This window comes from Gymnoscopelus microlampas (assembly GCF_963454915.1).
Source record: "Gymnoscopelus microlampas genome assembly, chromosome: 9".
In the NCBI taxonomy this organism is placed as follows: domain Eukaryota; kingdom Metazoa; phylum Chordata; class Actinopteri; order Myctophiformes; family Myctophidae; genus Gymnoscopelus; species Gymnoscopelus microlampas.
Window position 1 is genome coordinate 30031809 of NC_139946.1, and position 27804 is coordinate 30059612.

The 27804-nt window shown below is 40.4% G+C and overlaps 1 protein-coding gene across 2 annotated transcripts; it reads left to right on the forward strand.

Annotated features, from left to right (window-relative positions):
• The first annotated feature begins 909 nt into the window (after positions 1–909).
• Positions 910–27698, forward strand: tut4 (terminal uridylyl transferase 4). Of its 2 annotated transcripts, none has more exons than XM_084066818.1 (30): positions 910–1043; positions 2341–2899; positions 3474–3628; positions 6418–6534; positions 6645–6822; positions 7212–7300; positions 7528–7579; positions 8173–8242; positions 10681–10807; positions 11272–11391; positions 13836–14030; positions 14351–14525; positions 15814–16349; positions 16807–16957; positions 17292–17378; positions 17467–17570; positions 17680–17737; positions 19468–19571; positions 19698–19787; positions 19880–19993; positions 20528–20605; positions 21295–21472; positions 21568–21615; positions 22216–22298; positions 22400–22515; positions 22913–23067; positions 24535–24632; positions 24874–25426; positions 26114–26284; positions 27128–27698. In XM_084066818.1, exons 2-30 carry the CDS (start codon positions 2425–2427, stop codon positions 27214–27216), a joined length of 4566 nt encoding a protein of 1521 aa, XP_083922944.1. In that variant the 5' UTR covers positions 910–1043; positions 2341–2424; the 3' UTR covers positions 27217–27698. The 2 variants fall into 2 exon arrangements, with proteins under 2 accessions (XP_083922944.1, XP_083922945.1); XM_084066819.1 differs by having other exon boundaries at positions 24874–25417.
• The last annotated feature ends 106 nt before the right edge of the window (positions 27699–27804 follow it).

Here is a 27804-nt window from a genome sequence, read left to right on the forward strand (position 1 = left end):
AGGAGGTAGGAGGTAGTTCAGGTCAGGCGTTATTCATGCCAAATTTGGTGCTTGTATCACAAAGTGAACGTTTTTTCTGAAATATTGACTTAATCTACAGGACTATTTTAACAAAACAGTTTTAAGGCCAGTCCACACCAATGCAACTCCTTGCAACTGCCATTGGGGATAATGGTTGCAAGTAGTTGCATTGGTGTGGATCGCTGGCCTTAAACTTATAACATTTTTTGACAATTTAATTTAAACCTTTCCTTATCAGGGGTCCCTATAGGACAGAAGATATAAAGACATTCAGACAAGCTTTTTTTTTTTTTTATAAATCATCTAAAGCTAAAGCTACAGTTTAATTAGGGACGAGTTTCTTCAAGATAGGGCGTCATGCGGCGCCATCTAGTGGTCAGGCTATTATCGGTCTGCCTCGCTCCTCCTCTTCACTTTATCACTGTCGCTCCCACAATGCATCGGGGGATAAATATTAACATGGCCAGTATTGCCATGTCCGCTTATTATAAGCAACTTTGGGCTCCTTTTTCTGTAAAGTTGCTTGTAAAAATTGGTAGTTGCGCGAGTTGCGGTTTTTTGGGCATGTTTCTAAAGTGTACTTGCTTATTTTGGCGTGCTTCCAATTTTGTCATCATTATTTAAACCAGTGGTTCTCAAATATTTTCATGAAAATGTTTGTGCCCAGGGGAGCATTTGTGTCGTTAGAATGTTTCAAAAATATTCCAAGTATCCCACATGTTATTGCAAGAGTTTTGAAAATAGGCAATCTACAAGCTCACAACTAGATCAGCTATTTTCAAATAGCCGACACATAAGTTTAAAGCGCTCATGTGGCTAATAGTTGCTTCTTTTGGGCTTGTTTTCCTAGACCTGGTTGCTTTTTTCTCTCACAAAATATGGCAACATTGATTAACATGGCATCTATGGCTGCTGTTTTGACCAGGGAGGGCCGTAGGATGTGAAAAACAATATGCTTAACGGGAATATGGAGAACGCTGGACAATAACTTGGGAATTAATTTTCCATTCTGAATCATAAAAGTAAGTTAATGCACGCTCTGACCCGCGGTGTCGCTCAAAACCAATTCAGCTCAATGTTTCGTGGCTTGTTGTTTATGTTGCTAGCTAAGCTAAAGGGGACGGCTAACAGAGAAGTAACCCAAACAAACAGACCCCAGGAAGCCAAACGCTGCAAGTTTTGGTAGAACAGCATGGATTTGTGTTAATTAAACTGCCCTGGGCGTCACTTAAGTCAAGGGTCTTCAGCGTTTTTCAGGCCCAGGGCCCCCTAGCTGAGAGAGAGAGATGAGGCAGGGACCCCCTCTATATTGTATAAGATTGTGGTTCAGATTAAAGTTTTTTTTTTTTACTTGGTCTGCTCTTTTTTCCCTCTACACTCTTTGGCAAAAAATAGCCGATCTACTATTTTTGGCTAAAGTTCTCCCCAGAAAAGGGATGCTAGGGTTCAAGTGGTTAATATATATTAAAAAAACATATCACACAAAGATCTGGCGGCCCCCCTGTAGTAACTCTTGAGGACCCCCTGTTGAAGACCCCTGCACTAATTTGACATTAATAGTTTTTTGGCGAGTGCCATTGAGTTCCGTGATGGCCTTTTTGCTTTTTCACTTGTGTTTTGTAAGTTCAGGTAGCTATAGCACCAGTGTGTATCTGTGTTGTTGTGATGTCATGACTGATGAGGAGTGTGTGTGGGAGGTCAGTTAAGCCGGCATTGTAGCTCTGCCTTGTGGGCTCATCTGAGACGTGACCCCGACTAGCCGCCAGCAACTCTTAGATCCTATTTTTAATATATGTAATCTAGAGTTGCAATACCAACCCTTGACATTGCAGCTGTTTGGAAAGCTTGAATTATCCTCTTTCTATCTGCAAAGTTTGTTTCATAAAAATCGACCGTAGACATGGTATGAGCTACTTTCTGTCAATACATTCCGTGCAGGTGATTGTTTTTCTAAGTGTTGGAGTTTGGAAGCGTTCGTTTTCAACAACGCAACGTCCTGCAGACTCCTGCTGCCTCCTGCATTATGTGCAATTTCGATTGCACATAATGTGCTCAAAAAAGCAGATAGAGGATAATGCAAGCATTTACAGCTGCATGCTGGTGAGTTTAACGTTGTTTAATTCAATCAGATGGGTGTTTTCTGTTTGGATGTATGGGCTGTCAAGGGTTGGTTGCAACTCTAGATTCCAGATTGTTTAGGTATTTTTGCTTTACTTGACTTGAAGTTGGTATGAAGAATTGCATAATGTTTTTATTATGCAATATGGTTAGATCATTGTTGGCTAAGAAGACATTTGTCTATTTTCCCACAATTTCCAGATTCCATTTGGCTTTCTTCCCCTGTCACCCTGAACGTAGTGTCGTTCGTCATCAGGGACAAAAGAGGAGGACGGGACGGGAGGCATGGAGGAGACCTCAAAAAGCCCAGTAAAAACAGTCAAGCCATCTCGTAACGAGGCAAGAGGAGTCAAATCTCTGCCTAGTACCAAGCCCACTAAAGATGCTCCAGCACAGAGAGATGGCAACAAGAGTGCTCTCCGCAGCAAGGAAAGCCATACTACCACAAAGGATGACCATAACATAGGCAGCCAGGGAAGCCGGGTGCCTGGCAAGACCCCTGCAGATAGCCCCCAGGATAAGGGGAGAGGAAGAGCCTGCAGGCTGACTGGGAGAACGAGCTCTGGGGAGAGAGTCAAAGGGAAAGTGATCAGCCAGCAGCAGCTGGCAGGACAAGCTCCTGATTCCAGCCCCTCTGTGGCTGCAGACAGAAGCTCATCTGGAAACAGAGAGACCCGTACTGCTCTGCTGCCTGGTACACCAGAGAAAGGCTTTACCGAGCAGACGACCAGGGCTGCTACAGTGAAGGACAAGTTCCTTGGTGTGTCTATTGTCAAGTTTTGTTTTTCAATTTCTTTCTTTTTTAATTATGGAACTTACTTGTATTTCACTTAAAAGTTTTTGCTGTTGTTTACAATACACTTCAGTGAATATACAATATAACCCCCCCAAAATCGGACTCTAATAATAATCTTACATTTTGCAGTTTATTTTTAAACGTGTGAGGGCTCTAATGGCATGGCCGGTTTAAACCACTTAGCTCCAGTCGAGTGTTGCTAGCCTGGTTTTAAATGCTTATTAGCTGTCGTCGTATTGTGACGATATCATTTTACCTTTTTAATGTTTCAAAAATGTTCAAAAATGGTTCAAAAAAAGATCACAACCGGTTAAATCGTGACACATTTTTGTGAACATTTCTGAAAGTATAAAATAGGGATTAAGTGATTAAAACCAGGAGAAGACGACACTTATGCCAGATCACATTATTACAATATCCAAAATCCCAGACAATATCTAGTCGTATATCGTATGATGATATCGATAAAATATCAATATATATTGCCCTAATACAGTATCATACTGAGTTGCTGATTTATCTGGCTGACTGTGTGCAGGGGTGAAGAAGACAGTACTGTCGCAGGGTCGATCTGCTGGAGAGAGCACTGAGGTGGGGGCCGTCATGGAGGAAGGTATTCTCACTGAGCAACAGCTGGGCCTCCGGCAGGCAGAGGAGCGTCTGTACAGAGATTATATCCACAGACTAGTGAAGGTAAATTAACCATAAACAGGATACACTTTGTTAATCCCTGGTGGGGTACATAATCCTGATATATAATGCTTAATAAGAAATTAAGTAAATGTTTAAAGAAGAAACATTTAATAAAAGATAAAAAATGCATTATATGCACAATTTATGTGCAACACACACACACACACACACACACACACACACACACACACACACACACACACACACACACACACACACACGAGAAGAACATAAAAGTGACCAAATCATGTAAAATGTGCATAGAAGTACAATGTAGAATTGTGAACCAATATACCAAAATATGACCAATTTCCATTATCCACATTGATGGCTGGAGCTGTGGAAGGAAGCATGTTTTGTAGGTTGATTCTGTTGGCAGTGAGGCAGTACATAAGATTTGATAGGAAAATTTCAGATGCTTTTGTGCAAAGTGTCAGGGGGGATGAGTCCATGGCTGAAGGTGATCTGCCCCATCTCCTCTAATAAAAATACATTGTGTGTGTGTAATGTTCCGCTCAGCAACAAGGCAAACTTTTCCTGCAGTTTGAAGAGCCTGTCAGCACCCCCGTACCTTGATGTCGACCATCCTGTACACAATAGTGAAGAACAGTATGCTGTGTAACACAGAATGATGTAATAACACATCAAAATAATTGGTCTAATCATTTTAGAATTTAACTTGAAAATAAAAAAATCACACTTTGTACACAGTTATCACTACAATTATTCACTACAAAACATTTTTGGAGTGGATCATTGAATAATTGTTTATTTTTTTCAGCCATACCCATCTTTAATAATTGTTTTTGAAAAGTATTATATTTTGCTTATTTAAGTTTAACTATGCAAATCAATTTAGGAACAATAGATAGACCCTTTTCACATCTTGATAGGTAAACACAGCTGATGGTAATGACATCAATTGTGGCGGGTGTGTCTCATGTAGGTGTGCAAGGTCAATTCCTGTACAGTTATGCAGGTACACGCCCACAATTAACCTTTATTACCTCCAGATGTGTTCACCAGTCAAAATGGCTGCTGTGAAAACGATCAATTGTCCACCATCTGGTGCACAAACAGAATCGCCTATTTCATGAATCCATTTACCGTTTTGGTTGGCTATTTTAACAAGAACAAAAGTAAGAAGAATTTAAGAAGTTTTCTGAATGAGGTACAATGTCTCTAGCTTTGCAGGAGTAAGATCTGTGAAGCATATATAAAGGCATCTTCCACATCTATGTGCCTCTTTTCCATGACACGGGTCTGTGCTCTGTCGCTTCACTCCATAATGGAGTTGTGTGACCGGTTGTGTTTTGACTAGACATATTGTGGTTGGTCGAAAAAGACGTATTTTACTTGCTGTCTCAAATTGTGCATAATGTCCGTTTATATGACAGATGGACGGAGCGCAATAATGGGGTCAAATGTACAAAGCTTTGCAAATTGACCGCTTAGAAATACCTGATACCCAATACAAATTCAAATATGCCTTGATCAGATCCCTAACATTAATCACTTAAACTCTACTTAGTTGACCGCCACCCCCCAGAGGTCTATACGGCCCTCCTTTTTTCCATCTGTACACTAAGTATCTTTGCCAAAAATAATCTACATCTACAAGCTCTGCATCTGAAAATCTTCACAGAATGTTCACCCCAGAACAGGGATGCTAGGATTCTTGTGGTTAGGTGCATGCATTAGAATGGAGGAGCTTTGCTGAGTGCTAATCCATTTATGTTGGTTTCTGGTGATTTCTGGTGAACCAAAGCTAAGCTATTTACCTGAGAGAATATTCCTCATTCAATGTGATGAAATGCAAGGTAACAATCTATAGGTGACAATGACCGTGGCTATATAGTAGTCTACTATGAATAGTTGAGGATTTGGATATCTATTGTCTGTCCAACTGTCCAACAGTAGTAAATACTCAGATGTGAATTTGGAGCAGTCCTTTACGAGGGGTCGGACATGTAGCTGTCCATTATGCTTGATAATCTTTATGTGGGATGTCTAAACCGCTACCTTACACCGTAAAATGCTCAGTGTTAAAGGGACTACACCATGCATTTGAACTTTTTTCGTTTTTGGTCTCCCCTACCTCTCTTCTATCCCCAAAAATACCCCAGTTTGAACACTCAGGCTTTCACAGCAAATCTGGGGTTTTCTGTAAATTGGTCTCAAAACAGGCCAAACTGATTTGCACCCTGACGTGACGTGACGTCACGTCAGTACAATCCCTCCTGTTTTTCAATTCCAACCAAAAAAATTGATTTAGGCTCAAACCTTTTGAAAAACGTTTGAGGGACATAAACAATATGATATTAAATATATATATATATTTTTTTAATTCATGGCGTAGATCCTTTAATTTATCCTTGTAACTACTCTTGAGAGTATAGATGTTTGTATCCTGGTTGATAGGATGGACAGACTGAAGAGGACCAGGGGCTAGCCTGTGTCTTTTGTTTCTCTTTCAGCACAGATTTCCTCAGTAGAATAAAAAGTTTGGATTCGTGCTGGATAGCATCCAGAGGTAGTGAGTGGGCTGACAGGAGTTGCATCTGTTTTTAGATAGATAGTAGTTAAATATGTGTTGAAATGACTCTCCCTCTAGCTCGGTCACTGTTGTCGGCTCACATTCAGCTGAAAGTTTATAAAGAAATGTAGCCTAGATGAGGGAGGTTTGCTGCTGGGTGTGTGTTTCCCCCTAGGTTGATGTGTTTTTGATGTATTCAGTAAATGCATAGTTGAACTACAATTGATTTTGTTTTTTGTTTCGCTTTTCACAGCAGTCCCCCGAATACCCAAATTTCCAGTACTTCTGCAAGCTGTGTACAGTGCACATCGAGAACATCCAGGGTGCTCATAAACACATAAAGGAGAAGCGACACAAGAAGAACATGATGGTATGTGAAACAAAATTTGCTGGCTGTCGTAAAGAGTCTACTTCTCACTTTACAGCTCTTAGCAAAGGGATGGATGGACAGTTTCAAGTTGATGCTTTGTGCGATTTCAGGAGAAGCAGGAGGAGAATGAATTACGTGCCCTGCAGCCCCCTTCCCCTGCCCAACTTAGGGCAGTGGATGCAGCTGTGGTGAACACAGCTAAAGAACACGGCATCTCAGAAGAGGACTTCCAGGTCCGACAGGCCGTGGTCAAGAGGATGGAGGAGACCATCCAGCAGCATCTTTCAGGTACAATCCCTATTTTGTCATTATAGGCGAAGTTTCCAAAAAAATAAAAAAGTTAATGAATAGTGAAAATAGCTGATGTACAAGCTCACAATAGCTTGTATTTTTGTGAGCTTGTATAATTTTGTTTTTATATTATTTAAACTATTTTTGCACGACACCATTATGCAACAAAGCCAAGAATGAGAGTAGGGAAAGTACAGGAGTAAAGGCCAAGGGATTCAATCCCACAGCCAGCAGTGGTAGGTGGTTCAATAAATGCTGCTCTTTTTACTACATTATATCTGAGTGTTTACTTTCTGTTTATTTAAACGATGTGGGCCCGGTGGGGGTTAGCTTGGACCAAATTCTGAAATAGACATAAAACCAACCTATCTGGCACTTTTTTCCAGCTTGCTCACTCCGTCTGTATGGTTCCTGTCTTACCCGATTTGCCTTCAAGACAAGTGACATCAACATTGATGTCACCTACCCCTCAACTGTGAGTTTGCTCAATTACCTGGCAACATGCGCACAAGACTGGTACCTGAGGAATGATTCATCCCATTGTTATTGATTTGTTTTCAATCAGAGCTAATCATGATGGTCCTGAATGGTTGTTTTCAGTCAGAGCTAATCATGATTATCCTGAATGGTATTTTACTGAGTGGCACATGAAGATGATTGGGAAGACATGTGACATGTGAATGCCCTGTGTTTCCTGCACAGATGACGCAGCCTGATGTACTTATTCAAGTGCTTGAAATCCTGAAGAACAGCCGTAAGTTTTGCCTTACACACAGGGCATTCTATTAGCTATTTTTATTCTATTATTAGTTCTGCAGACATGGAAAGTGTGTGTGTGTGTGTAGCTTCTGGACTTGCCTTGGAGTCACATTAATGTTGGACAAAGTATACCTAATCAAATAAAGGCCATTCAAACATTTCCTAATGCATCAATTTACGCTTTCCCTATTTGGCACATTGGTCTGAAATGTCATTAAATATAACCAGACCTGCTACACTCAGACCAGCCACAAGGCACCAAACATATTCTAATAATGGATTACTGTCTACTCTATTATGCCCTGTGGTAAGTAACCATTTGAAGGTCCTATTCTGTTACAAATAACAAAAAGGCAAAAGTGCCGACGGAATTTGGGGATTAAAGTGCCACTGCAGCCAGCCAGCCAACATACAAACCAGGTAGTTTCCTGTCCTGGATTTGATTCTCCCTAAGGACCTCACTTCTCATTGTTTGGCTAGATAATATTACCCTTTTATAGAGGTAGAATAGAAGTGAAACCAGCTGCTAAACTAAGATCCTGTGACTTGTTTGAGGTAATTTACTCGATACTTCAATTTCCCCCCCAGCTCAATATTCTGAGGTCGAGTCTGACTTTCATGCCAAAGTTCCTGTAGTGTTCTGTCGGGATATTAGCAGGTCAGTGCTGTATCACATGTACACATTTCATTGTATCATCACAGTTACATGCATTAACTGACTTAGATGACCTTTCTGGACTGATTAGCCATCTTTACAACACATATATGGAATTCGCAGCCTACCAATGATTAGTGGTGATGTAGCATCATTGGCTCCACAGCAAATATTTAACCCATTAAGACCGGAAACGTTTTTTATAAAAAAAAATAGCAGATCTACAAGCTCATAGCGCCCGCACTACGAGCATGTAGATCTGCAAGTTGTGAAAATATGTGAAAAATCTTGCAAATCTTTGAATATATACAGTATATAAATGTTTTACTCAAATCTTTGCTTCTGGGGGTCCCTGGAACAAAATATTTTGAGATGGGGGTGGTATCCGTGGACAAATACATATCATTTTGGGGTCCTTGACATGAAAACATTTTGAGAACCATTGATATAGCAACATATGTTTTTTTTCCAAAAAACTGTTAGGATTTAGAAGACATTTGTAGAATCCCCAGTTAAAAGTGGGGTTAAAAGTTAAAAATGTTCACTTTAAAAAATATATATTCAAAGATTTCCACACATTTTCAAGATGTTTCAAAATAGCAGATCTACAAGTGCCACACTATGAGCGTGTTATTTTTGAATAGCCAAAGAAATCTTAAAATGACACGGATGCGTTCCCGGTTTTAATGGGTTAAGGTAATCTCTAGCAGAAATTACATTTTGACAGGTAAACACAGCTGAAGGTAATATAATGTGTTTCATTTAGGTGTTTCTATGTGCCAGCATGAAGGTAACTGTACAGGAGCTTTCAATGCTGGCACATTTGTACACCCAAATGAAACGCACCCACAATGAATGTTATTAGCTTTAGCTGTGTTTAAGGGTTGTAACGCCAGATAATCTAATAACAATATCAAAATCATTGTTTTTGATTTATTTTAGATGTCATACTTGGAAACAAATATGTCACACTTTGAAACACATATCGCAGGGGTCGTCAAATAAGTTTGGCCTCGGGCCAATTCTATTCTAAGCCATTAGATGGTGGGCCAGAACACAATCAATGCCTAATTTAGGAACTGGACTGACAAACCACCTTATGTACAATAGTAACTATACTGCTATACATTTAATCAATAAAAATGTGTGTGGTGTAACTACAGATAGAAATGTGGTGCGGACAAAAAATCATATTTATCCATTTTGTATCCATTTTGTCCTTGAATGTGGCACTTAAAGCTTATTTAGTTCAAAACGTAAAAAAGAAAGTGACAGTCAGATTCCTTTTCAAACAAGAGCTCTTTCATACCTCAAGGTCTCTTCTGAGAACGGAGAGAAACAATATTTTGTTTAAGGCATGTGAAACACAGTTTTGGTTTGTTTTTTAAACATGAGAGAAGGTTTTCATCCAAAAGTCTAAAGTTGACAGTGAAACAGAACACTCAAAGAAAAAGGGAAAGATTTATGCCCTCCTACCCGGTTTCGTCAGTGCAAAGCCATTGCTTTCCGTATCCTACCATTGTGGGACTGTCAATCAGACATTGTAAATTATCTACAAAATAATTTGCTGGGCCAGACATTATCGCTCCATTCCAATGTAACTAATCTAGTTTCCTTGTTTTATAGGAATGACATTCTATTTAAATGGTTGCGTTCAAAGGGTTTTTGAAAGTTTTAATACATTGTCCCAATCACTGACTGCAGAGGACATGAACTTGTTATCAGAACATCTGTTCTCGCTGAAGTGATTTAAAGTAAACTTAGTGCTAAGCACAAATTATATTCCTAGAATGTGTCACGCTGCTGGACCACCGGAGGCCTAATGTACTCTTTTTATCTTTGACCTTACAGCGTCTGTAACTGCCAAATATAAAATGATTGCATCGAACTGAAAAGTAAATAGAATGTAGTGGAATGCCAAGGAAAACTGTTCTGCCCATTTTCATACAAAAAAAAAGATGATGGAGTACAGTGAAAATACCAAAGTGATCTCGACAGAATGCAGATAACTTTAACTGTTGTCAGAAAACAAGTTCAGCATAACATACGGAACATGTTCAACATACTGTAACATACGGTAGTTCTAGCTCTAAGAATATTTTTTCAACAGTCTAGAAGATGTTAGTAGTTTAAAACTGTAATCTACTATAAGTTATTACATTATCTGGTGTTACAAGGGCAACTGTTTTGCCATGTGAATATGGTCCATTCAGGCTAGAACTGAGAACACCTACGATCATGCTTGTCTTGGTTACATAATCAAAATTACTTTCTCTGTGTTGTTTGAACTCTGGCCTACATAGTGTCATGTGGTATCACTTTATTTTAGAGAGCAGTAGAAATATGTGTTATTTTCCCATGGTTCAGTGACGAGTTCAAAATCCTATCCAACAGAATACGTCCAACCAATCCAACTCCATTGTTTGTGTGCTCCCTCCTAGCGGGCTGCTGTGTAAAGTGAGTGCAGGCAATGATGTGGCCTGTCTCACCACCAATCACCTGGCAGCCTTGGCTAACCTGGAGCCCAGATTGGTTCCCCTGGTCCTCGCATTTCGATACTGGGCAAGGGTAAGACTGCCTGCCAGTGAAACTGATACCTTAGCCTTGAGTCAATGTTTCAATATTTTATTCATCCTTTGTTTAACAAAGGTCAGCCACTGCAAAAGCATGTTTTGTTCAAGAGAGACCTGTAGCACCTTCAGTGTCCTTTTTATGTGCTGATGACATGTGGGGAAACATTACAAATTTAAAAAGCGTTTTGATAGCTCTTATTGATTCTAATGTGGAAGTGGGTATAGTTATTTAAACTAATTTAACTAACCACTTAAACCCTACTTCATTTTTCATACATTCATACATTTTCCCTCTATACCAAATGTCTTCAATCCACAAGCTCACAACTTATCAATCGTAGGTCTGCTATGTTTTGCCAAATATTGGCCTGACATGGCCAGAATAGGGATCCTAAGGTTCAAGTGGTTAATGAAACCGAGGGCCTAAAAGCAGATGTTTTTTTCTTCTTTTCTCCACAGTTGTGCCACATCGACTGCCAGGCAGAAGGTGGCATCCCCTCCTACTCGTTTGCCCTCATGGTCATCTTCTTCTTGCAGCAGAGGAAAGAGCCCATTCTCCCCGTCTACCTGGGACACTGGGTAGGTCAAGCTGGCATCACAAATGGACCTTATCAAATCTCAAAATGTTTTATGTGTGTGTTTATTTTACATTTGCTAGTTTATGTTAACCATAGAGCCATATGAAATCCGTGTTAACGGAATCGCGGACGGAATCGCGGAAATGACCAATAAAAATGGAATTGGAATAAAACACGGAATATTGCAGAATTTGGAAAATAAAAAAAAATCGCGGTAAAATATTTTTTTTTATCGCGAATTTTTACAAATCCACGGGACACCACCATTTTGCATGGCCACATCCTACTTTATAAACAGTTAATCCACGTAGAAATAGTCTTAGAAAGACGATAGAAACAATAACACATGGGCGACGCCATTTTGCGCATGCTCAGACCGAATTAGACCGAATTATTTTGGGAACATTTTTTTCATACAAGGGCCATGTATGGACTGTTATATCTTGAACATTTATTCATTTCCACTTACCAGACACTTTTTTTATGGTAAAAATGAGCATAAAAAGCAAAATACAGAATTCAGAAATATTAAAATGGAAAAAACAGAATTTGGGAAAAAATAAAACGGAATTGGGAAAAAAATAAAACGGATTTCATATGGCTCTAGTTAACCACTTAAGCTCTATTTTAAACGTTGGCTATTCGAAAATAGCTGATCTACAAACTCACAATGTGTTGCGACGTGTTGTGAGTTTGTAGATCGGCTATTTTCGAAAGACATTGAAAAACTATGAAAAATGTTGAGTTTCTTCCCAAAATAGGGACGCCCGGGTTAACATGGCCAAATTTGTTTTATCTGATCATATCATATTAAAATGAATTAACCCATTTAGGGCGGGAACCCCTATTTGTAACTATACCTTTCAAGAGAGGAACCCCTTTTGGGGTTGTTGTTGCTGTGTACAGTATACAGTGGGTACGGAAAGTATTCAGACCCCCTTACATTTTTCACTATTTGTCATATTGCAGCCATTTGCTAAAATCATTTAAGTTCATTTTTTTCCCTCATTCATGTACACACAGCACCCCATATTGACAAAAAAACACAGAATTGTAGAAATGTTTGAAGATTTATTAAAAAAGAAAAACTGAAATATCACATGGCCATAAGTATTCAGACCCTTTGCTGTGACACTTGTATATTAACTGAGATGCTGTCCATTTCTTCTGATCATCCTTGAGATGGTTCTATACCTTCATTGGAATCCAGCTATGTTTAATTATATTGATTGGACTTGTTTGGGAAAGGCACACACCTGTCTATATAAGACCGTACAGCTCACAGTGCATGTCAGAGCAAATGAGAATCATGAGATCGAAGGAACTACCCGAAGAGCTCAGAGACAGAATTGTGGCAAGGCACAGATCTGGCCAAGGTTACAAAATAATTTCCACTGCACTCAAGGTTCCTAAGAGCACAGTGGCCTCCATAATCCTTAAATGGAAGACGTTTGGGACAACCAGGACTCTTCCTAGAACTGGCCGTCCGGCCAAACTGAGCAATCGGGGGAGAAGAGCCTTGGTGAGAGCAGTAAAGAAGAACCCAAAGATCACTGTGGCTGAGCTCCAGAGATTCAGTGGGGAGATGGGAGAAAGTTCTAGAAAGTCAACCACTGCAGCCCTCCACCAGTCGGGGCTTTATGGCAGAGTGGCCCGACGGAAGCCTCTCCTCAATGCAAGACACATGAAAGCCCGCATAGAGTTTGCCAAAAAACACATGAAGGACTCCCAGAGTATGAGAAATAAGATTCTCTGGTCTGATGAGACCAAGATAGAACTTTTTGGCCTTAATTCTAACCTTGGCCAGATCTGTGCCTTGCCACAATTCTGTCTCTGAGCTCTTCGGGCAGTTCCTTCGATCTCATGATTCTCATTTGCTCTGACATGCACTGTGAGCTGTACGGTCTTATATAGACAGGTGTGTGCCTTTCCCAAATAAGTCCAATCAATATAATTAAACATAGCTGGATCCCAATGAAGGTATAGAACCATCTCAAGGATGATCAGAAGAAATGGACAGCATCTCAGTTAAATACGAGTGTCACAGCAAAGGGTCTGAATACTTATGGCCATGTGATATTTCAGTTTTTCTTTTTTAATAAATCTGCAAACATTTCTACAATTCTGTGTTTTTTTGTCAATATGGGGTGCTGTGTGTACATGAATGAGGAAAAAAAATGAACTTAAATGATTTTAGCAAATGGCTGCAATATATAATAACAAATAGTGAAAAATGTAAGGGGGGGGGTCTGAATACTTTCCGTACCCACTGTATAGCAACATAATTGTTTTTATAATTTTTTAATAAATATTTGAAGTTTTTCAGAAAACTTAGGTCAGGATTTAGAAGGCGTTTTTAGAATCGGCCTTAGGTCTAAATGGGTTAACATGCAAGTGGCCCATTTTCTACAATATAAACATATTTTTTCCCCCTGCCTCTTTCAGATTGAAGGCTTTGATGTGAAACATGTGGATGAGTATCATATGACTGGAATCTGGATGGACATATTTGTAAGGTGGGAACACAGGCCTGCCAGCACTACAGAGGGAAGAGGTGATGGCAGAGGGGAGTCCAGAGGCGAAAGCAAAGCCAGGACAGAGCACAATAAACCTGAAAAGAGCCAGTATGGAGAGGGACTGGTGAGTAGTGCTGCACCATGGTGTCTGTGGTACCAATAAATTAAAGTATGCTGATTGAAGCCAGAACACAATGATTGATAATTACAATAAATAAATAATAGATTGAAGATCTGCTATTTTCATTTTTTTTTCTTTAAATGGGAAATATGTTTGACTAGCAATACAAATCTTGGATGGGGGGATCCCTGACACAAAATGTTTTCACATGGGTGTCCCTGGCAAAATACGAATTAATTTGGGGGCCGTTGACATCCAAAAGTTTGAGAACCACTGATGTATAGGCTATATCCTATAATAATAATCTCCTCTGTTCTGTCAAGACCCGCTTAACCCTTGACCTGGGCAAAGGGGTGTCACTTGGGCAGCTGTGGTTGGAGTTGTTACGTTTTTACACACTGGAATTTGCCCTGGAGGAACACATCATCAGCATCCGTCTCAAACAGCTGCTTTCCAGGGAGGCCAAGAACTGGCCTCGTCGAAGGCTAGCCATCGAAGGTGAAGAACCCACTCCACCAAACACTCAAATCTGAACATGCTGCCACCCACTGTAAGAAGTAACACTAGTCCATACGACTGGGGATAAGTCATATCATGATATCCATTGGCCAAACATTGATTTTCTTGCTGCCTCTTGAATTTTTCTACAGGCAGACAAGTCTACTTGCTAGTTTTTGCAGGTGTTTTTACTTTGTATACCTTTTTAGGGCAGGGTTTTTGGTTTGGCTGGCATTTACCAGCCATTGGCCGATTTAGAATTTCAACTGGCACCGTTTTTAAAAGTATTTATTAATATTATCTTTATTATTAGGCTTTTAAATTACACGTCATTACAATACAAACATTTATGACAATTGCATAATTAAATTATATTCAATGTCTTCAGTTCGTTGTACAAATCAGTAAAAGCCCCCGAATTAAAAACTGACGCGCGTCTATACAATCATAGTGGCTCCATCAATGACATGGAGAGAGCTAACCTTGCTGGAAGAACTTGATGACACATTGCAGGCAAGTGACTTCCATGGCATCGTAATTGATGTAGCAGTAAACATAATGTTAACAAAAAAGCTGATTATGTACGTAAAAGTTGAAAGAGATGGAATATCTCTTCAGTCACCTTGGCCAGCGAAAAGAAGGACTAGTGGAAGCTTGAGAGATGCCATGGTCATGAAAATGCTTGTAGAAGTTATAGAATTTGAGATAACTTTTGGAAAATCATTATCTAGAAATGATCATGATCACTGTTTATTATCCATTTTGAAATGTATTCACTGTCAGTCTGTGTGGATAGTGCTATTTTGTAAAGTGTTTTCATTCAATTTTCCCTATTGACAATCTACTGTATATACTTTGTTGACCGGTGTCCCCCGGAGCTCTATGCATGGCCCACTCCTTTTTCCCCCCTCCACCAAATGGTCGATCTACAAGGTCACAACACGCGTTGTGAGCTGCTATCTGTAACTTGCTATCTGTGATCTGCTGTTTTTGCCGAATTATGACATGCCCATAATGGGGATGCTTGGGTTCATGTATTACAGCAGTGACTCAATGAATGCAGAAATACATGGACATTTTGAAAAAGGTTCTGGAAGTGTCATGGAAACATTTTTGGAATTTCACTGTTAAAAAGGAGGTGAAACTCTTGCACCTTGCTCTTTTTTTCTTAATCTGCCATTTGTAATTTTCTTTTTCCTCTGTCTGGGTTAGGGTTAGTCAATTCCTCGTATGTGAGCATACTTTTAACCAATTAAACAGATTCTGATTGTGATTTTCTCCACTGTAGATCCCTTTGCCCTGAAGAGGAACGTTGCACGAAGCCTAAACAGCCAGATGGTCTTTGAGTACATTCAGGAACGCTTCCGTACAGCTTACAAGTATTTCGCCTGCCCCCAGACCAGGGGCAGCGGGGGGCGTCAGAGAGCCAAGAAGGCCAGAAAGCACGACCCCAAGTCAGAAGCGTCTGAGAGGAAGGAAGTCGCCTCCTCGAAGGCGGGAGAGGGCGACGGGAAAGGTCCGGCGCCCGGAGGAGGGCAGCACGAGTCAAAGGAGGAGGAAGAGGAGGGGAGCGACGAAGAGGAAAGCTCGGATCCGTTTCCGAAGAAGGAGAAGACGCTGGAGGCCAGCCTCGTGGACCTGGTCCTCAGCGAGGGGGACAGTCCCTCTGAGAGGCCTGTGAGCCCTCCCCTCTCCCCCAACGGCCTGCTGGACAGTGACAACGAGGGAGTGGGGGAGGAAGAGAACGTGCTTTCAGAGGGGGGTCTCGTCAGCCCACAGGACCTGCACTATATCTTTGATAGAATGCTTTTCACTGGTGGGAAGGTGAATAACCAACACACATTACAACACACAACCACAATTTATCATCAAACTTATTTTGGCTTTTTAGCGATAATTCTTTCGAAGACATTTTGATTGATCGAATAATCGAGAAGCTTGGATAAAAACATTAACAACCAACATTTTCTAATTGAATTATTTTATAATTGAATGGATTGATTAGGCTGATTAACCTTGACTAAGCCCTATTTGCCTTTGTCGTACAATAGTGTTGTGCAAAAATACTGAAAATAGCTGATCTATAAGCTGACAACACGCAATGCATTGTCAGCTTGTAGATATGCTATTTTTTGTATTGTTGAAAATCGATTATTTTATTAAATTGATTAACTGTTGCAACTCTTAATTAAAATGTTAGTTGAATAAATTTAAAGATTCATGATTAAAATGGGATGTACATGACTGTATACACAATCTTGTGATTACTGTTTGTCTGTAGCCACCAACCGTCGTTTGCAGCATCTGCAAAAGAGACGGTCACCTTAAAGACGAGTGTCCCGAGGACTTTAAGAAGATTGAGCTCAAGCCTCTCCCCCCCATGCCAGACCACTTCAGAGACATCCTCGATGGGCTTTGTAGACTCTGCTATCGTACGTTTTCCTCTTCATACTACATAGCACGCTTCAAAATGTTTTGGAGTCAAAAGTCATAAATACAAATCTTTATTCAAAAAAAGAAAATGTAGTTTGTATACAATGTGTCTGTTCACATTCACTTGGATGACTAATGCAGGAGCATATTCTGTATTTTAACTGCACATCCCAGGAAGCACTATTAAGAGCATTTTTTAATACTAATGCATTAAAACTGGGAGCATACTTGCTTGTTAATACAACAATATTTTGTAGATTTATTTGGATTACTGTCATCGGTGGAAAGATTCCAGTTGGAAGTGTATCTGTAATATATCTGTCTGTTTTGCAGATGAACTGTCCCCATCGGGGCTTGAGCAGCAGAAGAGAGAACAGATCCTTGTCGGTCTAGAGAGGTTCATACGAAAGGAGTACAACGGTGAGTAGAATGCCTACTGTATGACAACTGGCAACGAACCACTCTGTTTAGACACACTGTAACATTCTTTCTCTGTCCTACCCTGCAGACAAGGCTCAGCTGTGCTTGTTTGGCTCCTCCAAGAATGGGTTTGGCTTCCGAGACAGTGACCTTGACATCTGCATGACCCTGGAAGGCCATGAGACCGCAGAGGTAGGTGGACGGGACACGCTGCTTACTGGGTGCGAATCCTGACACATTGTCTATGAGTGAATAGATTTGGTGATCTGACCTTTTAATTTTTTTTTATCTGTCTAAGCAGACATTGAACTGCAAGGAGATCATCGAAGGCCTTGCCAAAGTGTTAAAGAAGCATACAGGTAAAGATTTCATCTTTTAATGAGTGAGGAAAGGTTCAGTCTCTGCTCGAACTGTTAACCCTGTGACCCGATTCCGGATAAGTGGTTGAAGATGGATGAATGGATGGAAGGTTGAGAAATTCCTGGAAATATTTTGAAAACATTTAAAAAAAAAATCCAGTACTGGAAAAGGTTTGAAATTGATCAAACATCATCAAAGGTCCTGGAATTTATCAAGGGTCCTGGAAAAATATTTGGCTATGCATTGTTTTTGGCTATTGATTTTGTTAAAACAAAACATTTTCATAAACATGAATAATATTACACGAAATATGTAACATAAGTAGTTTTTCGCCGAACGGGCTGTGTGACGGCAGCCTAATGTATGTCTCAAACTTTATTTTTGCTACACTGCATATCTTTGGGCATTCTACATAGGAGTAAGAGACACATTATTTCGCCGAATGATTGTTATATAGGCCTGGAAATTGGGCTAAATATTCTGGAAAAGTTTTGGAAATTCATTGCTAAAAATGTGTGGGGACCCTGAAAGTTGCTTGATTCAATGTTTAGATATTTGATATTCATTTTATCAGACATATCAACCCATTATAACTTCAAACTCCATTTTAACCATAGAGAGAGAGAGATGGCAGGAGCGCTACTGGTATCCCTCAAACCACCGGTGCTCATGAAAGGGAATACAGAATGAGCAAAAAAGGAAAGAATGTGCCAAAAAGGCACAAAAATCCAGGTCCAGGCACTCAGGTGGATTTGAAAATAAAAAGCCTTTATTGGGCAACGGGCTTACAAGAACATTAAAAAACACCAACGCGTTTCGGCAAACGCCTTCTTCAGGGTGTTGCTGTCCATTTTGGTGTCCATTTTAACCATGTTAGGTTAATTGAAAACACCGTCCTTGGTTCAGTTGACTGATATTGTCCTTCTAATGCACGAGGGGGGCGTATTTTTTCATTGTTTATATATTGTTTTGGGAAAATGAAAAGAATAAAATAAATGAAAAGAGTAATTGGAAAAACACAACCCCCTCGCGTATTAGATGGACAATATCAGCCACTAGAACCAAGGACAGGTGTTTTCAATGAATCTATCATGTTTAAAATGGAGTGTGAAGTACTGTATGAAGGGCGCGTATCTGATCAAATGAATATCAAATGTCTAAATATTGAATCAAGCAACTTAACACATTTACTGCCAGAATTATTTCAGATTTTTTGCTGTTTATTGCCAGATATATTTTACTCAGGAGCCAAGATACAGAATTTTTAAGTTTTAAGTTAACAAGGAAGTGGATGGGAGTCTAAATCTTCGAAAACTCATATCTCCTTGGTCTTTGGGTCAAAACATTTTTTTTCTTCTAAAAACGAGTTAACTCAATCTAGGCAAGCAAGTGATGGATTCTAGAAACGAGTTAACTCGATCTAGGCAATCAATGTGTTAATAACTGTCAGGGGTGCTCCCTAAACTTATTTCAAAGTGAAATATGCCTTTTAATGTGGTTAACATCATTTTTTTTATTAAATTGTTAAACTTTGATATTATCAAACATGAGGCAGTTTACATTTCCCAAAAGGAAATGCATGTTAACTCAGCAGGGATAAAACATGTGCCCATCAGAGATGAAAACAAACAAGAGGAAGGGATCTCAAAAGAAGAGGCATGGATCCCCAGCAAATCAAATCCTGGCTATCAAGCCCTGGTCCTGATTGCCCTTGTTTTTCTTATTGCAGGTCTGAGGAATATCTTGCCTATCACAACAGCTAAAGTGCCTATTGTGAAGTTTGAGCATAGACAAAGTGGCTTGGAGGGAGACATTAGTCTCTACAACACTCTGGTAAGGGAGATGTGCATTCTTACCTAAAATAAACTACACTTGAAAACTTTTTTTTTTGTATTATAATTTATTCGTAGTCATAAATGTGTATTGTTAAAAGTGCATTGAGTGAGACTTTCCTTGCAGGCTCAACATAACACCAGAATGCTGGCTACGTATGCTGCCATTGATCCACGTGTGCAATACCTGGGATACACCATGAAAGTCTTTGCAAAGGTATGCCACTATTGCAAGCAGTTGCTAGATTTATCAATTTCATTTCAAGGTCTCATTTTTCACTGCATGCCTAAATTTGTCTGTGATTCCAGCGCTGTGACATTGGGGATGCCTCCAGGGGGAGTCTCTCGTCCTACGCTTACATCCTAATGGTGCTTTACTTTCTGCAGCAGAGGCAGTCCCCAGTCATCCCTGTCCTTCAAGAGGTACGTGCCCTAGCCACTTCAACGTATCAGTGAATGTCTACTGTCTACACTCCATTCATGACCACTGAGAGCTAATGAGTCACATTGAAGCGACTACTTACATTTATAGATGACAGTTATTTTGACCCCTTTTTTCTCCCCAGTTTAGTCTCTACTATGCCAACCCTTTTTTCTCCCCAATTTAGTCGTTATGCCAATTATTTCTGTGTTTCCATTGCTGTTGTACCCTACTGGCTCACCTGCCAGTGAGCAGCCCCCACCGGAGGACTTGATGCCTCCGTCCTACTCTTCCCATTCAATATTCCCCTCGACAGGCACCGTCCCAACCCATAGGAGTATGTGCCATGACAAAGATCACCCTCCCCCGATCACAGCCAATTGTGTTCATATAGACATTCTGCCAAAACCAGAAGCACCGCAGTGGATTCAAACCCCTAGGCTCTGCAGTGGTGGACCAATAATTTAGCCCTGTGCTGCTCGAATACACTTAAAGACCCTTTCTTAAAGTAAGACTTATGTATGACCTCTTTTCAGATCTTTGATGGGAAGAGCGTTCCACAAAGAATGGTGGATGGATGGAATGCGTTCTTTTTCGACGATCTTGTGGAGCTGGTGAGTTAATCGGCAAAAGGTGTATTCATGATGGCAGAATAATGCCAATATTGCCATCACGTTTTTACTATTGAATGTCCAGCCTTTCTGGCCACATCTTTCAAAAACGATTTTTAATTTCAATAAGACTAACCTGGTGTAGATCACCTTACTTGCTTAGTCAATCTACAAGCTCACGACACGTCACAACACTGTCATTGTGTGGCGTCACCTATGTCAGGTTAAATGTGCCGGAAATTACATTAGACAATTGTGCTTCAAACCATCCCCTGTATTCCAGTGCCAGAAATATACAGGGACTGAGGGCAAGGCTTTGAATCAGGATTTGAAGGAAGGAAGATCCTGTTATTAAATAATTTTGTATTCACTACTCGGGGAGAACCCTTTGAATTAGAATTGTACACATTGAATAACAAAATACAAAATTAGATACTTCATTAAATGAATCGTGGAAATTGATCTACCAGCTCACAGAACATCGTGCCATGTTGTGAGCTTGTACATTGGCAATTTTTGGTGAAGAGAATTGGTGAAGTATCAAGTATAGACCCCTGGGGGAAACCAGTTAACAAATGATATCAGGTTTAAGTGGTTAATAAGTGACCCCAAATATTAATAGATTCTACCAGTGGGTCCAATTTGCCCAGAAATATTTCATGGTACAATGTATGGATTGTATGTTGTCACAGCGTCGCCGCCTCCCGGAGCTACAACAGTGCAAGGAGTCGGTAGGAGAGCTGTGGCTGGGCCTGCTGCGCTTTTACACAGAGGAGTTTGACTTCAAAGAGCATGTCATCAGCATCCGCCAAAGGAAACGCCTCACCACCTTTGAGAAACAGTGGACCAGCAAGTGCATCGCTATTGAAGGTATTCACACAAGACTCTTAAGCAGCTCCTAGTTTATCTTTCTCTTATCATTGTGCCCAGTGTCCTGTTATCATATCACCTGCTTTGCTCCGCAGATCCTTTTGACTTGAACCATAATCTTGGTGCTGGAGTGTCCCGTAAGAGTAAGTCCAAGAGACACTGTGATTCTTTATACTCCATTATGAGCAGATATGTCAAACAGATATGTTTTCTCTTTTTTTGGTATACAACTACAAGATGCTTGTTTCATGAAAATGGTGTTCCCAAATGGCAATTTGTCATATTAATCAGGCTTTGGTGTTATATTAGTGGTGTGACTCTGATGGTATTGCACCATTGTGGGGTTGAAAATGGTTTGTAGGTACAGATGGACAAGCATGCAGATGCAAAGGGCTTTCCTCTGTGTGTTGGTTTGAAAACCTAGCAAATTGCATAATTAGCCACATGAACCCTAGCGACCCTATTCTGGGGCGAACATTCAGCTAAAAATGGGTAACAATTGTGAGCTTATATATCAGAGATTTAGTGTAGAAGGGAAAAAAGGGGAAAAACCCAGACCCTGGGGGACTCAGTCAACTAAGTAAATATGGTTAAGAAATGACTATTGCTCTATTTCGTCCTATGGATTTAGAATTCATGCTTACTTCATTTTCAGAATTTCCTCTCCATCTGAATGACTTTAACATGTTGGAGCAAAAGAGCCCTTTGTGCCACTCGCTCACTTTCTGTGTTTCCTCTCTCAGTGACAAATTTCATCATGAAGGCTTTCATTAACGGGAGGAAGTTGTTCGGTACTCCATTCTACCCCCAACCTGGCATGGAGGCGGTGGGTTTGACAGCCATGCAGCCTGGCTCAATTTTGAAACCATGGTTTACTGATGTCTTCTTTTTCCTGAAATGTGTGGTGTTTTTTTTTCCCTGTGACAGGACTACTTTTTTGACTCCAAGGTGTTGACGGATGGGGAGCTGGCGCCTAACGACAGGTGCTGCCGGATCTGTGGCAAGATCGGCCATTACATGAAGGACTGTCCTAAGAGACGCAGGTACATGGGCAACATGCAGCCGCTTAGTTCTTAGGCAGCAACTTATAATAGATTATTTTCTTTTTGTTTGATCGAATAATCTTGAAGTGTGTTTTTACTGAGTAAAATGTATCATAGTTATCGTGCTTGGTGTGAATGGCCGTTTAGCAAAGGTTGCTATCATCAGTACATTTGGAGAAAGGAAAGTCAGAAAAGGCATGTTGGTGTGTAGAAGTTTATTGAAGCAAGTCCGCTAGTCTGGTGATGGGGGGAAAGAGGGTGAGACAGTGGTGACAGTGGGAGAAAAAAACTCATGATATCCCTGCGGGAAGGAAGAATCTGTTCTCCGAACTCTGGGGTTTGATGTAACTGAATGTGTTCACCTGCCTTCTCTTTTGTGCCCCCCCCCCCCCACCAGAATGAAGAAGAAGGAAAATGACAAAGAAGACGATATAAAAGAGGATGAGCGTGAACCCAGGGAGAGGCGTTGCTTCCAGTGTGGGGACATGGGCCACGTACGAAGGGACTGCCCAGAATACCGCCACCTCAGACAGCGGGCAACCGGCGTACCAGGTACACCAGCACCCACCACATAGTCCACCGACACATCCGTACCGGGATCTACATTTTACACAAAATATCTTTGCCATAAATAGCCAATCTACAAGCTCACAACGTGTTGTGAGCTTGTAGATTGACTAAGCAAGTAAGGTGATCTACACCAGGTTAGTCTTATTGAAATTAAAAATCGTTTTTGAAAGATGTGGCCAGAAAGGCGGACTGTTTATTATTAAAAGCGTCTAAACAATGGTAATTAATTGGTTAGAACAATTGGCCTTCATAAACCCCATATTAAAACTCTTGCGTTCTTTGGGTTCAGACAGAGTTCTTCTGTCTCATTGTAGCCTAATATCCTCCTTCAGAAACTTGTTGGATAGAAGTATCAAATCAAGTTTTTACAATCAATATTGTAGCCAATATTGAATTGTGAACTGTTACTGGCAAAAAGTGACACATTTTAAAAGCATTTAGCCTAATCAAAAACATTTAATTGTACACAGGAGCTTTGGCAGTTATATTGAAAGTTATATTAATATTTTATATATGAAATTCATTACATGAAAAATGGCATGTGGCCAATGCAGAGAAGCTGCCTATGTTTAAGTGGCTTTTATACATTTTCTATTAGCCAGTTATTAGGGCTTTATTAGATTTGACAGGTGCTTACAACAATCTGAGCAATTATTGATCTGTAAAGACACACTGACTGAAATGACAGCCAGACTGACATTGATTATGGGATTAGTTAAAGGACAACTTTTTTTACAACCAAGGTTTATATTTTAGCTTGTAATTAAAGTAAATAAAAGATGAGTGTTATTTTTTTTTTTCATTTACTGCTTTCTATAGTTTTAGCAATTTTCGCAATCTTTTTTACAGTGGGCGGGGGCATTCTGTCCGGTGGCTAAATATGTATTTTATACACAATAAAAAAGGTACGGTGGTCTTTGATGGCCAGATGTGAGTTATTTGGGGATAGAAAAGCTACTGTAAATAATAATAAAGAAATCGCCGGGTTATTGTGTAAAAAAAGACACATTTAGCCATGGGACAAGATGCCCCCACCCACTGTAAAAAAGATGGCGAAAATTGCTAAAACTATAGAAAGCAGTACATTTAAATATTTTAACACTCATCTTTTATTTACTTTAATTACAATATAAAACATAAACCTTGGTTGTAAAAAAACAAAGTTGTCCTTTAAGTCCAAAACGTACATGAAGTATTTGACCTTCTTTTATTAATCGAAAATGTATCTGTATCCGTGATCCTTTCAATGCAGCAATGTACTTTCTTTGTGCCACCTTGAATTCCAAACCCAAGTTGTGTACGTTTAGAACTATTTATTTTAAAGGATTTGTGTGTAAGGTTATAGTATTTGATTAGTTAGAAGGTAAGCTACAGACGACTCCTTTCACCACTAGAGGGCTGTAGAGGTTCACAATTCAGACTTCTCAGTGGTAATTTCTTCCCCCCTAGCGCCACACATGGTGCGAAGCATGGTGAGTTCCCAGTCCATCCCCATACCCCAGACGACTCCAGACCGCCCCGGAAGGACCAGACAACCCTCTGAATGTGTGAGTAGAAGAGCGATAACTCTTGAGAGTGTACATATAAGGGGGCAAACTTTAATGTTGTATTTGCAAACCGCAGCTCCTACTGGTTATATATTTAATGTCATATGTTACCTGTTACCTATACATATAAGGCCTTATTTAATGTCATATAGTTTGAATTTAACTATGCCCTAATGTAGCTTTATGCCCTTATAGATTCTAATGCTTTCTTCTTGTTTCCCCTTTTTCACTCTGTTGATAGTCGGACAGTCGGCAAACTCCTCCCTATTCTCCCCAGCCCACCCCCTTCTCCCAGAGCTCTTCCCAGGTCTCCAGCTCTCCCCAGTCCTCCCAGAGTAAGACCAGCTCCACCGGCCCCCACAAACAGTCCCCCCATGCCCAAGTCCCTCTGTCTCTCTTTAGCTTCCCCACCTCCCACCCGGGCCAGTTCCACCCGGGGACTCTCACCGCACTGGGGCTCCTGCCTTCTCACCAGTCCCAGGGCCAGCCACACCACCCAGTCCACCTCCCCTCTACCTCCTGGCCTATCCATGGACCTGTCCTCACAGCCTCTTCTCCCAGTGGTCCTTCCCCTCCCAATCTCAAATTCCCCCTGCGTCCGGCCTCCGGGAACGGGAACCCCGCAGGCTCGGGGGCCAGCCCTAACCCGATGAATTTGAACGACCCCAGCATCATCTTCGCCCAGCCTGCGGGGAGGCAGCTGGGCGTGGGCGGGACGGGCAGGGAAGGCCACTGGCACAACCACCTTCCACAACCGGGCTCACTTGTGGGAAATGGCACTGTAGGCAAGTCAGGTACTCACTGGGTGTATGTTGGTTGCACGAGCTTTCTGAATGTTTCTGTTGCTTTGAATCTTTCCATGTCTCTCAAAACTGATCAACATCTATATAATCATAGGTAGTCTGTTCTTAGACAGTCCTCTGTCTATGGTTGAATGTGTGCTCAGGTAAGACACTATCAGTTTGGGACAAGGGAGATGGTTCATTGTAACGCTGGTGATGGAACACACTAGGGCTGGGCGATATGACTTGAAATCAATATCACGATTATTTCAAACATTTGCCTTGATTACGATTAATGAATGATTATTAAAAAAAAGTGTAAATAGCAGATCTACAAGCTGAAAATGCTTCACGTCGTACAGCAAAGTATAATACAGGGTTAAGTGGTTCATCAGACTAATACTTTAGTGAATTGTAAAAAATAATTAGAATTCATCCTTGTTATTTCGATATAAGAAACACAAAGATTATCACGAAGAAACCTGCTTCTCGATTATTCAATTAACCTGCACGAGCAAGATTAAGTCGGTTATTGGTTCTACACATCGGTTTCGATTTATGTTTGGTTAATTGCCCAGCCCCAGGACACATTGGGTATACTCATATAGACTGGAATATTACATTGATGTGTGGTTGGCATTAGATGATATCCAATGTGTTTATTTTAGTGGTTTATTGAGTGCTTCGTCATCTCTACAGAGCCCAGCTTCCAGGCCCAGTTTGGGGGCGTGACCCAAGGATCTCGGACTTGGGAGCACAATACCACGCCCCCGTACTCTCTCTCTCCCTCCTGGGGCTTCCGCATGCCACAGAACTTCCTCCAGCAGGGCAATGGAGGCTACCAAGCCGGCAAGCCTTTCATGGCCCAAGGTGAGAGAGTCTAGGATATCTAGTTTGGGGGTGGTCAATTGGTCCATTCGGCATATAAAAGGTGATTTATACTTGGTTGCATGCCGTGTCTGGCACCAAAAATAGCTTATCTACAAGCTCGCAATGTGTCGCAGAGTGACGTGTTGTGATCTTGTACATCGGCTATTTTCAGTGTGCAACGTACAAAGTATAAATCACCTTAACTATCCAGTGCAGTGTTTTCTCCCATTTCCACGCACACCATTGGATGGTGGCCTTCCTAACGTGGCTGCGTCTGAAATTCTCCATTGACAATGTGCAAGTTTGATCGATAACGTTCGGCCATATCTAACAGGCATTCTAATAATATGTCTGTCTTCCCCCTTATATAGAGAACCACATAGACTGGATGGGCACACAAACCGAAAATTCATTAAAAGCCAGTGGTGGGTTGTCCATTGTCATTATGACAACCTTCTGAGTCCATTAGTGCCAGATCTACTGGTTCCACTGCTGTGTCAAACTGATAAACCTTAACCCATTTAGGGTGGGAACCCCTATTTGTAACTATACCTTTCAAGACAGGAACCCCTTTGGGGTTCTTGTTGCTATGTACAGTATATAAACATTTTTGTAATTTTTCAGAAAACTTAGGTCAGGATTTAGATGGCGTTTTTAGAATCGGTGTCAGGTCTAAATGGGTTAATGTTGCCCTGAAACTAAAGGACTAGGATTTAAATGAGACAAGGCCAGCTCTTTTTTTCTGATTGCATTCTGCATACTACACTTCAAAGAAATGATATCAAGTTCTCAAACTCACTGCATGTGTTGATTTCTGTATATATATTTTATTTTTCTCATAAGGTTCTGTGGTGCACCCCAACCAGAATTTCCCATTGGTCCCCCATGGCCGGCACCATGTAAATCTGAATTTCATCCAGCAGAAGAAATGAACCTTGCATCTCCATTGAATTGGCTTATATAAAAAGACAACAGTGTAAATCATGATCTGTATCATGGTAAAGAAAAAACTGTTTAATTATAACTTTTCATCATTTGGTCACCAGAATTTTTAAAAGGAATTTTATCATTTTTGTACAGTTTTTATGTTTTCATTTTTGTCTCATTACATTGATTTGTGATACAAATGTCAAATATTTTAATACCCCCATTTTTGAAGGGGTCCAAAAAAGTGTTTTTATTTTATGTGTAAAGTAAGGAGGAGAAATGTAAACCTTTATTTTTATTAGCTGTATTCATACTTTGCTTGCCACAAGACGAAGGCTTTGAAATAGACATTTGTTTTAAAAACAACCTAACATGTCACCCCTAATTATGTAGTGCCAAAAAGATGGATAGCAAGAAAGACAAAAAAAAGTGAAAAATCTAAAACCCTGAAGAAAAAAAAAAACTAAATAAAAGAAAAAGCAAACAACTCGGTGGCATGATTGTGTTTTTGTTGAATGCATTTGTAGATGGGAGAGTACTGTCTGACCCTTCTTGACACTACACATAGTGTCAAGAAGAACATCTTATTTTCT

Bases quoted from the DNA above. Each gene is read 5' to 3' on its own strand.
- tut4 (XM_084066818.1), top strand. From the start codon at position 2,425: ATGGAGGAGACCTCAAAAAGCCCAGTAAAAACAGTCAAGCCATCTCGT. The intron at 2,900-3,473 runs GTGTGTCTATTG...GACTGTGTGCAG, and splicing joins AGTGAAGGACAAGTTCCTTG to GGGTGAAGAAGACAGTACTG. The intron at 25,427-26,113 runs GTACTCACTGGG...TCATCTCTACAG, and splicing joins TGGCACTGTAGGCAAGTCAG to AGCCCAGCTTCCAGGCCCAG.